Source organism: Tachysurus vachellii, chromosome 21 (assembly GCF_030014155.1).
Source record: "Tachysurus vachellii isolate PV-2020 chromosome 21, HZAU_Pvac_v1, whole genome shotgun sequence".
NCBI lineage: Eukaryota > Metazoa > Chordata > Actinopteri > Siluriformes > Bagridae > Tachysurus > Tachysurus vachellii.
In genome coordinates, this window is record NC_083480.1 from 8,155,304 (window position 1) to 8,172,519 (window position 17,216).

The 17,216-nt window shown below is 36.2% G+C and overlaps 1 protein-coding gene across 2 annotated transcripts in view; it reads right to left on the reverse strand.

Annotated features, from left to right (window-relative positions):
* The window catches only part of LOC132837530 (potassium voltage-gated channel subfamily KQT member 4), a 49,682-nt gene that overhangs the window by 12,152 nt on the left and 20,314 nt on the right, over positions 1-17,216 (reverse strand). For both annotated transcript variants that reach the window (XM_060857249.1, XM_060857248.1), the window contains exons 2-9: positions 6,545-6,635; positions 4,091-4,217; positions 3,817-3,992; positions 3,441-3,566; positions 3,200-3,310; positions 2,472-2,567; positions 2,281-2,369; positions 1,245-1,367 (exon numbers count right to left, since the gene is read on the reverse strand). In XM_060857249.1, coding sequence (XP_060713232.1) covers positions 1,245-1,367; positions 2,281-2,369; positions 2,472-2,567; positions 3,200-3,310; positions 3,441-3,566; positions 3,817-3,992; positions 4,091-4,217; positions 6,545-6,635 — 939 coding nt within the window. The remainder of the gene's footprint in view (positions 1-1,244; positions 1,368-2,280; positions 2,370-2,471; positions 2,568-3,199; positions 3,311-3,440; positions 3,567-3,816; positions 3,993-4,090; positions 4,218-6,544; positions 6,636-17,216) is intronic.

Sequence of the window (17,216 nt, forward strand, 5' to 3'; positions counted from 1 at the left end):
GAGAAAGGGAAATGGACAAGAAGAAAAGATGAGTAATGTATGGACTTAAAAATATGGTAAATTGCATTTACAGTATTAAAGGAAAAATCCACCCTGAGGGATCATCATACTTAACATGATACATTATAATGAATTCTGACTGTTTCAGTTTAAACAACCTTCATTAACATGTTGGTATGTTTTCACTTTGGTGAACAAAGCTCCAGCTCTCTCACCTTGTCATTTGTACACTCTGTTAAACAGCGTCGACTCTCATGCTAATGTGCTGCATCTACAGCATCAAGTCTGTCATCGTGTAGATCACTAGCTAGGCAATTTGAGTGAAATTAAGAGCAACTGAATCATATAGCTGGATAACAATTTGCTGTCTCCACTATTTATGTGTTGAATTTCTCATTATTATCGAACATTGCTCAAAAGGATCTATGCTCATATGCTCTGTGCAAACCTGCCCATGTTTGTTATTATGTCTGTGATTGCTGAAAAATGTTCACATTAATTCTGTTCTGACCGAAATGACATAAAAAGCCATCAATCAACAAACAAAATACATTGCAATAAACACAAAATAAACATATTTATTGTGAAACCAAGTGGAGTTTTCCTTTAAAGCTGGACTGTGCTATATATATATATATATATATATATATATATATATATATATATATATATATATATATATATATATATATATATATATATATATATATATATACACACACACACATATATACATATATTTATATGTATATATGTGTGTGTGTGTGTATATATATATATATATATATATATATATATATATATATATATATATATATATAAAATTTCTATTTAAATGTGCTGACCAACAGCATTAATATGGCACAATGTTGTCCTTGTATGTCTGTCAATCATTTTGTGTGTGCACAGCAATTACAAACATACAGTACTACATGAAAATGAAGGAGTCAGGCTAAAGTGAAAGCTAAGCATATAAAAATGACAACAAAACAAAATTGCAAGAAAGCAGGAGTGTTAGTAGTGTGAGTAATCTGTTAAAAGCATTTGCAGGAAACTGAGCAATGGCAGCACAAACTTTTGCAGTTCCTCTGAGGGTGAATGTTGCAGCACTTCAGTGTATCTTGTGACTTTTTGCATTGTGTCTAAACAGGTTATCTTTCTTTTAGTGAAAATAATGGCAGAAATGTGTGTTCAGAATGAGATGGCAGACATGGTGTGTATTTTGGAGCTGGACAGCAGCATACCTGTCCCCCGACACATAGAGGGAACTGTAGGGCCGAAGCCCTGACAGCAGCGTGTGGTAGTTGTGAAGAAACTTCTTGGTGTTACGTTGCCGTTGAAGGTGACTGAACAGTAACGTCAATTCTCTGACCCATGAGCAAACATAAATTAAACATATAAAATCATGACAAAAGAAAAAAACATAAAATGAGAGCAAAATGATTATGCAAATACATACTTAAAAAGACAGAAATTTTTATTTTAAAAGTTGCTGATTATTTTTAATACTTGATTTTATTCCAATTTTTATTTGAAAATTTTTGGATAAAGAAAAAGTTAGAAATACCTGGAACACATATTCTGCCTTTTTAAAAAATAATTAGTCATAATAAATAAATGTTTAATAAATGTTTAATAAATGTTAAAAATGATGGTGAGCATCACTGAGGATACACGTAAAACTAAAAAAAAAAGGAAAAAAGCACCAGGGCTAGTTGACATTAAAATCAATAAATAAAGCTGTGTTCAGGTCCTTTCAGGGGGTCAACTAGATTGTAAAGAAATGAACTAAACTAAAGAATGAGTATTTGTGAATGAACTGAGGCACAAAACACCGTGAGTCTATTTTAACCAAATCATTTCAGAGCTATTCTAAATAATAATAAAAATAAACTCTTAAACATCACGGCATGTCTCACAAACAAATAAAATATAAAATGTCCACAAAAGAAACCTGTTAAAACAACTTAAGTCTTAAATAACTCCTGGATACCATCTGATGCAGTGGCTCCAAGGATAAATAGCAGGCTGTGTTAGTCTCTCATTTGAGGTGTGTGAAATTAACCATAAAATGAATATAATGACAAACTTCTAATTAAAATAATGACTGGTTCAGTTGGTACGTTTATGAAGAGGGCCTGTTACCTCAAAGTGCAAAGCCGCCTCTGAAAGGAGTGAATCGTTTACATGGCTTCTACATGAGAAGGTTCAGTTCAGTTTGCACAACAAACCAACAGCAAGTTCTGATTTTAGATGGCGGTTAGAAGACAGCGTATTTACCTGAAGGACGGGAGCATACTGTCATAGAAGTACCAGGTGGCTGTGAGATATGAATGACGAGCATCTGTAGAATAGAGACGCCACGCTGCCTAAAAACAAAGATGCACACAAACACAGCTGCAGAACCAGACTTTAAAGACTTGTTGGATTCATCCAGCACTTGTTGGATTTGGTACAGTTTAGTTCATCACCTGTATCAAAGTGGCTGCTGGAGTTCTCCTCTTCTCAAAGTGTTTCTGTCTGTGCTGCTCCTGTACCTTCAGTGCAAAACCTGAACCGAGAATTCCCTTCAATGCGAACACAGAGATATTACACTGTAAAAAAGTCCTGTAGCGTTTAGAGTAGATTCCTGGCAACCTGTTTTTACAAAAAATATTTACAATAAAGAATTGTTGTATGTTAAGTAGTTAAAAATGACACATAATGTTGCGTTTGCTCTATGCACAGTACAAATGAGCTGAAGTGTCTCTCTTAATGTCTCAGTCATGCTAGTTTGATGGTGCTGGGATTTGAACACATGACCCTTTTATTTGTGATATGAAACTTTAATCAGTGAGACACAACACCTAACTAACACCTAACAAAACTAACTTGAACTGATTCAATACACTGTTAGTGGCGTTAATTTAGTGTTGTCGAGGTTGTTGAATCAGTGTGAGCGAGTTGCAGTGGTGTAGTTGTGGGGGTGCAGTGGTTAAGGCATTGAATCACAGATCAGATGGTTGAGCAAAGACCCTTAACCTTGTCTTGCATCAGCCAAAGGAGACAATGCTACTTTATACAGCATTAAGATAATAAATTTCTTCTCTGCAAATATATTTTGCAGTTGTTTATTGTACATATTACAACAGTTCTTTACAGTGTTGCATCAATGCATGATAAAAAGTGTACAGGCATGTGGAACGACAGGTGTACTTACTGCAGGCAGGGCAAAAAAAGAGACCCCCAACAGGGCAAAGCCAGCTGCTAGAAGCCGACCGAGCCACGTGTGTGGAGTCTTGTCACCATAACCAATTGTGGTGAGGGTAATCTGGAAAGCAGACACTGAGGATAAGGAGTCAGCTAGCAGATGTTATTGTGCTAATGCTTCTTGAGAGGCACTGTTCACCAAGCGCAAAGAATTAACTGGAGTACACACTACAGCTTAGCAATGTACTCACAGTTCCCCACCAGAGGGAGTCTGCATAGGTAGAGAACTCTGTGTTGATGTCCTTTTCAGCCAAATAGACCAGAAATGAGGCAAATATCAGCACCAGGAAGCCAATGTACCACGCTGTGACAAGCTCCTAAAACAGGTGATAAAGTGTTTATAACTAAATACTACAGCAACATAGAATAACGTACATACCATCAGAGAGTCTGTTCATCTAATCTCAATGTACATGTGATTACTACTGGGTTAAATGGTCGTTTGGGAAGAGCTGTAGTCTTAACAAAAAATTGCTACAACACTTTCATTTTTAACAGCGTATATGCTCCAAAGAAACTGGTTTGGGATTAAGGAAAATTTAACTGCATGTGTAGGTGTGTCTTTACCTTGCTGTGTGCATAGACTACAGATCCCAGTAGTTTCCAGGTGCCTCCTCTGCGGTCCATGCGCACCATTCGCAGAATCTGCAGGAAGCGCATACTGCGTAGAGCCGATGTGGCAAAGATGTTCCCCTGCGTTCCAGCCGCTATCACAGCCAGAGATGCCACAAACACGATAAAGTCTAGAGACGTGCAAGCAAATACATATGCACAGTGAGTGGAGTTGAGACTTTCAAAGTAAAGTGTGAACACCCATATTCTTAGAAATCTCAGGCTTTACCTATAACGCAGAAGGGTTTCCTGGCAAAACGGAGACGACCCTGCCATCCTCTGTAGCGACAGCAGCAGCCAGCTGCCCAAACCCTCACAATATACTCTAATCCAAACACCACGATCATCACAAACTCCTGTAGCACACACAGCACATATTAAGCATTCAGGCCTTTAGTGTACAGATTTTTCCCTCTTCCTCTAAGAAATCTGTAGTGTACTGTGGGAAAAAAAATCTGTGATTTTAACAACTAGGCCCTGGGATGATTTTTGAATCCATCACTATTACAGTTAAAATTAAATTATTAAAATACAAAAATTAATCATTTGAAATGTATTAAAAAATAAAATTCAATCCAATTTGAAAAAGTATTCCTATGAGTGGAAAACAAGAATGGTTGTATTATTTACTGAAATATTACCATGACAAACATTTTGAGATACAGTTTCTATTTTCTAACTGCATCTGGCTTCTTTAATCAAATGTTGGCAAATCATGCTAATTAATTTGCATGCGTGGATAAAAGGCTGTCTTTCCCAAATCACTAACATGCAACAAACCTTACAAAACATGCTGTTCAACATGTCGAGAGAAAATCCTGACCTTAACGAGGGTCAAATAATCTTTTGGCACAAGATACCAAACCTCACAGCTGAAAACTTCACCAGTGACAGTTGGTTGATGTGCTATATCAAAAACCTTACAAGAGTACGATATTGACCATGACTGTACACAGTTTGCACTTAATGCAACTCGCGAGCTTGTTTGCCGTATTGTTGTATTACATTAGCTATCACTTTTTAACTTACTCAATTTGGATTCCGGGCTACAAAAATATGACACTAGGCATGATGCTTCTGCTGTATGGAGACGTTCCCTTACTCATTTGTTTTATAATATACGTATAGAATATTTAATATAGCATTACAGAGAAGCTGAGGGACTCAATTAAGACGACACCACTGTTTGTCATCTCAACATTACCAATCTGAAAATATTTAGCATGCTAAAACAAAAAAAAAACAACAAAAAACAAAAAAACTCAGAAGTAAAGAAGTACCTATTAGCTAGAGTGGTCAATAAAATGTTTGAAACCACATTAATATATGTAATCGGCTATTCTGTAATGCATCCTGTCAATTTAATCTAATATAAATGTCTGGTTGTGGTGCTTGTTTACTGTTTATACACTAGATTTATAGTGTGCTATGAATAATAATAGTCATACTGTCCAGGGCATATAATTTGTCCAGCGAGAATTTAAACAACGCTTCAAAATGGCCGAGCCCAAACAATGCACAGTATGGTGTCACGTGACCTGAAAGGCAGAGAAGGTGGCTGGCTGGATGGATTACATGCATTTGTATAAATATACAGCCACATACAATATAGGCCTACTATTGACCCCATAAGCTAATGGCTGTGTTTCAGCAGCTGGGCAACATTCTATATCATTACAGAGAGAGAGAGAGTGAGAGAGAGAGAGAGAAAGAGAGGCTTCCATTACCCCCTTCGAAAGCACTTCATAATGGCTGAATGGATATTATTGCTATTAAGATTACTGGTTGAAGACACCCGAATCCTGTGCACTGCTTACACTGCCCTTTCGGACTGCAAAGAGCCCACGGGAAAACAAGATGCAAACAAAATGTGACCACAAGGAAACATAACAGCGAGTTGCTCATCTTGCAACCTGCCAATCAGAAAATTAGTCATACACATCTAAGTTTAAGACATTACAGCATGCAATAAAGAAAAGAAAATCACAAAAACATATCCAAAGATTTCTGTGTTGTAACAAAACCTTTTAACTTGTTTATGCGTACAAAAGTTGTCATAATGCTCTTAAAAAACAATGTGCTGCAAAAACGAGGTGCAACTAAGGCATATTCCATACTGCTTGCTAAATAAAAATGCCTCCTATTGTGTCCATGTTTTAGGACACACCTCTAAAATGACACACATTTCTCCAGAAAAAAGCCTTCTCTCTTATGTAACAACATTCATTGCATGCGTGGATTTGGAAGCAATATCATCAATATCCATACATGGATATCAACTAAACTAAGACCAGCATTAGAAACAAAACTGGATCTTTACTTCTGACAAATGGACAAACAAATATTTTCTTCTCAAGGTAAGACAAGCATATGTTATGACAACGTTACATTTTCTAGCTCTGTCTTCATAGTGGTTTACACATAAAAGATCAAACCAGTCAGATGTTTCAAGTATTTTGCTGGATTCTTTACTACATTTTATGTTGTTAAACTGAACAAAGCTTTATTTCCATTAACAAACATTTGTTCAGTTACATTTTCCAATCTATCTATCTATCTATCTATCTATCTATCTATCTATCTATCTATCTATCTATCTATCTATCTAATGTTGTTTCTAAGCATTTAACAGTGGATATTTCTTAAACATGGATGTGCATAATGAAGCACATGGACTTCTCACCAAGATGAAGAGGCCCTGGTTGGCAGTTTCCTGATGGGTGGGAATGGTGGAGAAGACAGAGAGCACCAGACAGCTGAACACCAGCAGGAAACTGTAACACACACACACACACACACACACACACACACACACACACACACACACACACACACACACACAAGGTCAGGTTAATGGCTACAAATCACCACAAGGACAAGCTCTGGTTTCACTCTAAATGATCAACACAATAATTGACTGATTTTTCACTCTTTAAGGATCTTGGATTGCTTCACATGAATAAATGAAAGTTTAAATTAAATCAACATATTACTCAGCAGCATAAGAAAGACTTAAATGAAACCCAGAGAAATGATCCATCAGGACTGATTCTGTGCATTTGGCTCAGTACTCGGATCTGCGCTGGCACTGAGCTTTACACACAGGTGCACATAATCTCCAATGCCACAGAATTCAGTTTAAAAGCCCAACACGCTTATGTAGGAAATAGACATAGAAAGAGAAAGAAATTGGAGCCTCACTTCATGGCCAACGCTGTGGCTTGTAGGAGACAGTCTGCCTTAGTCTGTTTATTTATTAGTCTTCACACCACACAAGCCACATAGCTCTGTATGTTTCTGTCTACTGTGTCAAACCATCCAACGGCACTGCGATGATCAAAACGTGCCATACAACTAAAAATGCTTTTCCATTATCCTGGGTTAAATGTAATTATAACGTTAATTTCCTGAAATAAATGTAAATGTTTCTGGGATGAATGTAAATTGTAAAATAAAAAATAAATGTCTTAAAAATAAATACAGTTGCAGTTTCACATCCTTATAATATTTTATTTTTATTTTTGAATGTATGAATGTAAAAAAGAGGAAATTTTGCTGTTTTATTTTATCAGACAATTTAAAGCAATGTTATTATGTGGAAGAAAATATTATGTACCTCTTTCACATACATAGGTCTGTATGTACATAACTTAAATAACTGGTGTAAATTGAACAAGTTACTTTGAGATATACAAATTAATCACTAGGAATTATTATGACATTAACTTCACAACATTAAAGACATTATTATATTATCATTTCATAAATAAACAATTATATGCAGTTCAGTATGTAAAAATAAATAAAAAAAAAAAACAATCTTGAAATAAAATAGTTGTATTTAAGTAAATAAAGATTGAAATAAATTTTTAAACGATAACCAAAATCTTTTGTTAAGCAAAAATTGTACAAATTATGCCTGGTTTCTAACCTAAAAAATTAAAATCACCAATCACTAGTGCAAGTGTAAACTTTTATGGTGGAGCTGCTGAAGACTGCATGGATCTCCGGGGACCATACACCATGCAGGGGAGTTTTCCAGGCTGCTCCAGGTGTTTCCAGCTGAAATCCCCTAAACAAAGAATATAATAATGTATCAGCGCTCCCTGTCCATGACGGAACATTTGGAAGCAGATCAATGCTGCATGAGGCTAATGCCAAGTCCAGCAAGACCAGTCTACCACCCTGCAGCACACCATCTCTTCACTGCTGGAACAACGCTCTCTAATCAGTCATCTGGCCAAACCATTTGTCATTCACAGCTGGGATTTCTTCCTGGGAATTCCAAAAGCTTCTTTTCTTCTAGGGATATTTCTTTGTATTCCTGGGTTATTTCACATCATGTCCAATAATTTGTGCTCATTTCTAATTCATTTTACATTTTTTAATTTTTAATTTTAATTATAAAAATAAAAAGAAAGAAAGAATAAAAAAAATAACAGAATCATCAGGTAAACCATAAGGACCGATCGAGTGTAGACACACCTGAGGCAGGTACATAAAGTTAAATGGGAGTAAAACTTTAGCACCTGATATAACCTTCAGGAATACAGTTATTTTTCACAGTGCTGAAGTCATTCGTTATTATTTTATCCATGGCCAATATTCTAACCAATAAAATGAATTTAGAATTTTTTGTCATCCATTTAAAATGAGATGATTCATAAACATTCGGTTTCATTATGCTAAGAAACCTTTGCAGCACATTATTTGTGCAATTTTTGTCTATTTATTGAAACTATCTAGCTTTTTATTCATGAACATTTACAATGAAAAACACTTATAATTTAGGTCCATTTGAACAAATCTACTTGGTTTTCCTTTATTACGGTTTCATTAAGGATTAAACATTAAAGTGACAAACAAGTTAATAACTATAATAACAGCTTCGGTGATGGCAGGTTGTGATTTCCACCAGTGTAACTAAAATCACAGAATCCACTGACTTTCATTCTAAAAAGATCATTATACTATAGCTGGACAAATCTTTAGGAAAACGAACATTAAGACACATCTCACCCTAATACACAGGTATAATCCTCATTGAAATGAAGAATTCATAACAGAAATCAGATCACATAAACCAAATCCACTTGTCAAACTACAGATTAATGTTTATTAGCATCAGCATCGGTCAGCACTAACAAAGAGCAGGAAACAAGGACCTTAAATAACTATTTATTACCTTGTATGTTTGGTTAAGTGTTGTACAGTACAACATCACAAGAGTCATGCACCGGATCTACACACACTCATTTTTTCCACTGGCTTTCAGTGCTCTGCTCAGCCTACCTCATTATTTCCTAAGAGATATTTGGTAAAATGATCCAAGAAAGACAATAGGAGACCTGAATCAGCAGAAATCAGACAGGATATAGGAAGAAAGGCCCAAAAGCCGATCAGTTTCTGATCAGGCTCACATTTCAACAAAGTGGCAAATTTTAGTCATATTCTCTGAGCTTTATTCAGAGAGAAAAATGCCAATTGAAAAAAAAGCAGAAATTAAATCTACAAAATCAGCAAAACAGTCGTCTCTGGAGGTCAAAGCGAAGAGACGTTCAGATTCCTGCAAACAAGCATACAGCCTGGCTATAAGTCATATCAATATTTCTGTCTGCTACATGGCTGACAGAAATATGATGATGATGATGATGATGATGGTAAGGTTTTGAGTATATCTAGGAATTATGATTATAACTTAATCACACTGCCAGGGAACTCACAATTTTGTGTACACATACACACATTTCTACATACAGACTGTTCTTGTGCGTGAGGATCTGTGTATATACACACATGTATAAACCCCTAGTGGTAGTAGGAGCTCTCATCATACTTATTACAGCCTAATTATTGTGTTCTGTGCTCACATTAAGGTTCAGAAGCGTAAAACAGATAACATTTGAAATAAAATGTTATATAGGTTGATTGGCATCTCTAGAAAATTGTCCGTAGTGTGTGATTGCGTGAGTGAATGAGAGTGTGTGTGTGTGTGTGCCCTGCGATGAATGAATGTTATAAAGACCACAACAGAAGATTGACGTGTATAATGAAATGATTTGGCGCACACTGATGAGTGGATCATTCATTCATTCATCTTCTACCGCTTTTATCCGAACTACCTCGGGTCACGGGGAGCCTGTGCCTATCTCAGGCATCATCGGCATCAAGGCAGGATACACCCTGGACAGAGTGCCAACCCATCGCAGGGCACACACACACACACTCATTCACTCACGCAATCACACACTAGGGACAATTTTCCAGAGATGTCAATCAACCTACCATGCATGTCTTTGGACCGGGGGAGGAAACCGGAGTACCCGGAGGAAACCCCCGAGGCACGGGGAGAACATGCAAACTCCACACACACAAGGTGGAGGCGGGAATCGAACCCCGACCCTGGAGGTGTGAGGCGAACGTGCTAACCACTAAGCCACCGTGCCCCCCGATGAGTGGATCATCAGTTGATTTTTTTTATGCAATATTATTTGATCGGCATTGAATATTGTGTTTATAACTATTTCATCCAGAGACACATTTATGTGGAATTAGAGACAGGTCTGTCTTTTCCTAACCAACAATAAGCCAAAAAAAATGACACATCTTACATTCATTTCTTTCATGCTTATCATGTCGTATCGTATCATATATCAATAAATTACATTTACAAATACAGCAGTGAAAATGAAACAGTAATTAGGGATTTTTCCACCATTGTAGATTTTCTAATTGAGAACTGGAGCAATCGTATACACACATGTATTCATAAAATAAAATAAAAATATTTAAAATTTATTTTGTACCACAAAATTATTTTTGGATTTACTCTAGATTTTGCCACAGTAGCTCTGCTTCAATGTCAGTGACTTTATGTTCTTTGACCTTTCAACATGCTCCATATCATCCTCATCAAACAGTGTGCAGGCTACTGAGCTTTTTAAAGGCAACCTCTTTACCATACATGGTGATTTGATGAAAACGAGCAGAGCAATTTAGGTGTGTGATTTGTCAACAACTAGTACATACAGCTTTGTATATGCACATGTGATAAATGTCAGTATCCTGTTGTGTTTGGGCCGATCTTACAAACAAATTCAAATTCACAAAGATAACCATACTGTACACAGTATGGCATGTTGCGTCATACTTCATCAGAGAGAGAAAAACCGGAGTGAAGTTAAATAATTGCACAGAGTTACAGCACAGTTCCGAGCTGTAAGGACAGATACAGGACAAATAAAGTAAAATGTGAGCAAGAATAAGTAAAATTATACAAGGGAGTTTAATGGTAGTTACATTACAGACATTGTGCAAATGAGCCGAGTCCAATAATGGGTAGAACACATGATATCAAGATTATCCAGTCTTTGATCAGTTGTGTTTTTTGTGTGTGAAGAACCAAGTCTGACTGTATCTAAGTTTTCTGCTGCCCAATTTGTTGAGGGCCCGAATGTCCTGCGAGAAGAAACTCCTCCTCATTCCCTCTGTGATTGGTCTTTAGGGAGGGGAAAATCTTCCTTGACCACAACAGAGAGAAAAGTCCATTGTTTGGATGGCTGAGATCCTTCACTATCTTCCTGGTCTTTGTCCTGCACCAAGATAGACTGCAGGTCAGGGAGCTCAGTGCAAATGATGCTATGTAGTGTTTCTCATCGTTGTCACACAGTGTCGGCGGCAAACTTAATGATGGACGTGGAGTTGATAGTGGCTATGCAGCCGTAGGTGGAGAGTGAGTAGGCTCAGGACACAGCCCTGAGGAACGCCAGTGCTCATCACCGTTTACCCATCACCCTTTAGACCTTGTTTTATTAAATTTAGAACTTGTTCAATGCAAGCATTTAGAAACAAAACTCCTGATCTCGCAATTATGTCACTGATCTCAGTTCAGATACTATATTTGTGAAGGTGTAAATAGGAGGCAATTTATCTGGTAAATAATAAGCTTTGTAGTTCCTGTCTCTGCATGTACACTCTGCACCAAGTACCTGCATTCTATGTGATCATCTATTTCTAAAGTTTATTAACAAAAACATCTTTCAAACAAAAATACAATAGCCTTTACTTCTGTCATGGGGTTTTAAACCCTGTTTCAAAGCTGTGAACCAGTAAGCACTGAAATACTGAATTGTTTAAGGAACATGTTCATTACCACATATGCTTTTCTCATTCAGATGAAAGAGGATTAATCTATTAGACATTTAGAGTAATTACACTTCATGTAAATTAAAAGATAAAGAACAGTCAGAACTCGAAGATAAAAATTGTCTAAAAAGCACTTTCTCAGATAATCCCATTTCCATTTACGCATCCTTTTTCAGACATTATGGCTGATATTAAAAATATTATTTGTTGTGGTTTATCACAGAATCTAACTGTTACTATTATTAAAATATTATTAGGAATAGCAGAGAGCCACAGATGGCAAAAATAATTTAATAAAATAAATTAATAATAATAATAATAATAATAATAATAATAATCATAATAATAATAATAATAATAATAATATAAGAATAAATATATAAAGAGTTATATTTGTTAAAAATACCAAATATACCTCATTTCACATAGATTGGATAATGTTATTGTACTGCTCTAAAATTGATCCCATTTCCTCAACAAAAAATATTACAACAGTTGGTTCAAAAAAGTTTGACTGGCAACCCATTCAAAGTGTATTACTGCCTCACATTGAGCATTCCCTAAACAAGCTCCAGATCTAAAGGTACCCTGACCAGGATAAAGCAGTTACAGAAGATGGATGGATGAATGAATGGATAAATGGACATGAAAGCCAGATAGTTTGCCCAAATACCTTGCACTGGAATTTCCTGATACTTATAAGGACACACTTGGGGAAATAATAAATAAAAAGCTAAGTGACTTTAACTAAATATAATAAAATAATAATAAATATATATTTTGTCTGTGAAATATTTATGAATTAAAAATTTTCTATTAACCTGCGTAGATACAGAAAATTGGAAACCATGTTTAAATAATTCACTTCATACTTGGTGAAGTTTATGACATGTGAACTGATAGAAACATTAAGAAGGAATTTGCAAGAGGTGAAATGTTCATTACTAAATTATTATTATGAAATAACTGTATTAGCGTGGTGAGATTTCCTGCATGTTAAATACCTCAAGTGTGGTGTTTCTTTCTTTTGTATCGTAGCAAGTCTAGGTGTCCTTACATAACACTTGATTAGGATATTTATTCCAAAATCATAAAAAAGAATCTTAAGCATACATAGAGAAGTGCATCATCACAGACTGTGTGTATTTCTGTGTTTTTAAATCTATTTCGAGAGTTAATGATACGATTAATTTAGATCTATACCATATCTGATTTATAACCTATAAAATACCATATATACATAACAAGCTATTCTACCTGGCAGGTTTAATTGTTTTATATTCCTTTCAAAGGCAGTCTCAAGTATAATTCAAGAAGTGTATACTCAAGTGTACGACCTGCAGAAGTAGGTCCAGGTTGTCCGCGCTCATAGCTTTATATTAATCTTAGCAAATCTGAAGGTTGTTCTGCTGTTTAGTTTCTGGAAAGCAGTGTAGATCTCGGCTCTCAAACAATTACTAATTTACAAAAACTCATCGTATGTGTGATGAGAGACATGGGACATTTGTCTAAATATGCTGGATGATAAATAGGGTTTTTACATAGTGCTTAGCTAGGCAATTTATTCAGGCATGATCGATGAGGGGCTAAACAGATGTGTTTGTACTCGTCCTGTGTTTTACAGGAAGGCGCAGAAGTATCACACACCCATCTAACACACACACACACACACACACACACACACACACAAACACACACACACACACACACACAAGGTTTTGTCTTGGTAGGGGAAAGATGGTAACAGTAGAAAGTTCTATAAATAGCACCTGCAGACCTTAAATAGCGATAGCCAGCAAATCTGTCCAGGCACACACCAGAGCTCCTGCTTTACTAATCCCTGCTGAACAAAGTCTTTGGGGACTGTCAACTTCTCCAAGGCAAGCAAGACCCAAAATACAGGAAGAAAATAAAGAGCATACTATAGCAAAGAGTGGCAGAATTTGTGATTAAAGGCCTTCAAGACCCCATGAGAGAAAACAAACATTACTACATCCTAATAAAATAAGCTGAGTATTAAAGTGCTGAACAGCCTTGACACTCTGTCAGAGAATGTAAGCTTTAATATTCACAGAAGGCTGAATTCCAGAAAAACAACAGCGATAAATGGCTGGGACATGTTTTACAAAAACAGTACATGTAGGCAAAACTATAAGTCCCCTGTTATGGATGAATACATATACAATATTTATCACTTAATTATTATTATTAAGTACTATACATTATATTCTACCATTAATCCACAGTGGGGTGGAAATGCATCATACCACCCTGTTATAGAGTATTTTCCATAACAGTAAATCAGGGACATGTTTTACAGCTTACTTAGTATATGCAACTGTATTCTAACCTTATTTTAAGATTCAGGGCAATTCTTTTCATAACAGAGAATCTGTAAGATATATGAGAAAAATCCCACGTCAATGGAACTAAGCAAAAAAAAAAAAAAAAGCAAATCTTTTGTGAAAGCAAGTCAGAAACTAGAAGATAAACAGGGATCATCTCAGACAGTGTCAGACAGACAGATGTTCCCAGCTGCAATTTCACTGATGTTGAGCTGCTCAGTGTGGACTGGACTTCTTTTTCATTTTTTTCAGGCAGTGTGTCTCAGTGTGTCAGTGCATGGAGTCAAAGAGAGTGAAACTGGCCACAGAAGGTCGGCATTACTCTTTCCCCTGTCAGTTAAGTAAACACTAAGCACTCGTGTGCATACGGGAGACCTCGTCAACAGCCCAGTCCTTCATATTTATAACTATTATTTTTATCATTATTATTATTATTATTATTATTATTATTATTATTATTATTATTATTATTATTACTGCACAGTAACCAGGTTTGAGAAACAGAACAAAAAAAATATTCATTGATACTCATTCATTGATTCATTGATACTAGTTAAATGCGTAAGTAGTTAGTCGTTCATTAACAGTGGGCACAAAGCAGGGATACTCCAGGACAGGAATATCCTGGAGAAGATCCAGCCAAGTAACCAAGGCACAGCCAATAATGAGTCAAAGTTAAAGCCTGCATATGTAAGGTGCATTAAATACCACCAAATAATAAAATATAAGCAAACTGAAGTTACTAGTTCTTTCTAGATGTTTCTTCATTTGAACAGTTTGCGTATTCAGTCAAATTCAGTCAACAGTTGGTGTAAATTGTTGTATATGTTACAGGTCAAGACTGGAATTGATGGAAGGTTTGTATTTGCTCCATGTCTTATAACTTATAACTTATTTTTTTATGAAATCAGATAAAATCCAAACACAACTGTCATGTTCATGTGAATTCACAGGAGGTCAAACAGCACTTATGGTTGATTTTCCAGTGTAAACTGGCTATAGATTTAACTAAATGTTAAATAAAGTACACGCAAAAGAAAAACATTTTTGAGTCAGGATCGTTAGATGGATTTAAAATCTCTATTTTTTCAGAAATGTAATGAAGTACAATAACTTTGCCTGTAGCTACTACAGATTATATACTGTAGCATCTGCAGTCAAATGAATAGAAAAGGAATTTAGTTACAGCGATAAAGATTATAAATCTGGATAAACCAATTGTGAATTATGAATCTTTCAGCTCTTAAAAAACTTGCACGTCTACACCCGTACATTCAAAAGCAAACACAAATACACAGTGGCGTTCTTCACATTTATGCAGCAATCCCTCAAACCAGCATGAAGATCTGGATGGAAAGGGCAGTGTGCACAATCGTAAGCTTTTTTGACAGTGTTGTGTTGTTGATATTTGCTGAGGTGGCTGAGTACAGTGAGAGAGGGGATATGAGCGTGGTTAATTGTTTCATGGAAGGTGCTGTGAGGCTTGACATTTCCAGACAATATCATTACTGTGCACAGACAATTATTACCAAGCTTTAACACAGGCACCATAAGCGCCATTCAGCACAAACAAGCTGTCATTGGCCTAAACTTCCTAAATTTACCACCAGTGCACAACATGTACCCTAAGGCAGATATATAGTTATAGTTATAGTTATAGTTATAGTTATAAGTGTATCTACATAAAAAAAACTCTATTGCCCTTGCTAAAGCATTTATGTGCTGACATTTCACCACTCAATGCACTGCTAACCTCACTCTTAAAAAAAAAAAGGCAGACCACTGCAAAATATAATGCTTTTATTTACACATGGGGCAAAAAGAAAAAGTAAAGTCAGGGCCTCTGGGCTATGGTTTTGTAAAAGTGTGTTAGAGAAGCAAGGGAGCTGATAAGTCATACTCATTTATTACACGCTCTCCATCTCTCCTTCTTCTGCTTCTCTGTGTCCCAAATTTCCAACGGACTGGATGACATTCCGGTTAAATGATTCACCCCATTTAACATTTACAGTTTTTCAGAATTGCTTACACACTGTTGTTGTACCCTAGCACATGATTCTCAATAACCCAAAATCTCTCTCAAAGCACAAAATACGCTTAACTGGAGTTTACTCTAATTACATACACACTTCTTGTTAAAAGACTTCACACCATGGACCTTCCATTTTTAGGGGCACTAAAACATAAAACTGCATTTTCAGATAAGTTAAAAACAAAACAAAAAACACAGACCTCAGCAGGACAAATACAACAGCCCTTTTCCCTGCACTTATATAAGGTCGACTGACACAGCCTTATTTTACACCACTCTTTCTCCCACACTGCCACTTTAACAATGAACAAATTCTTCTTCTGTTTTCTGTAGGCTTTGGACCAGAGCTGCAGAGCTTCTCCCCAACCAGGTCCAGTAAGGCAATTTCTGGAACACTTTTAAATAGATGAGTTGGCTTTTCCATCAATCCTACTTACTGCTGTTAGACAGTATTCACGTGGTTTCAATGGCCACGTCATCTCATGGTTCAGCTGGTAGCATCAAACTTTGTACTTCCCAAGGAGTTTAAAAGTTTTTAACTGATTCTCATCAAGCTCACTGAGAGCTGGTTCAGTGCTTATTTATCCATCTGCTTGTTGAAGAATGCCCATTGTAATCCCCATCTCCAGCTGCTGCCACCCAGGTACTGTATGAAGTCCTATATGGGGAAGCACATGGCCTCCAGGCTTCTGGTGTTAAGATGGACATTTTAAATAAATTGAATACTTTCTACAGAAAGATTTATAGTAGTTCCTAATCAACAGATTTTAAGATGCATAAATAAATAATAAGCCTGCACATTACTGTCAGATGTAGATCATACATGACATACT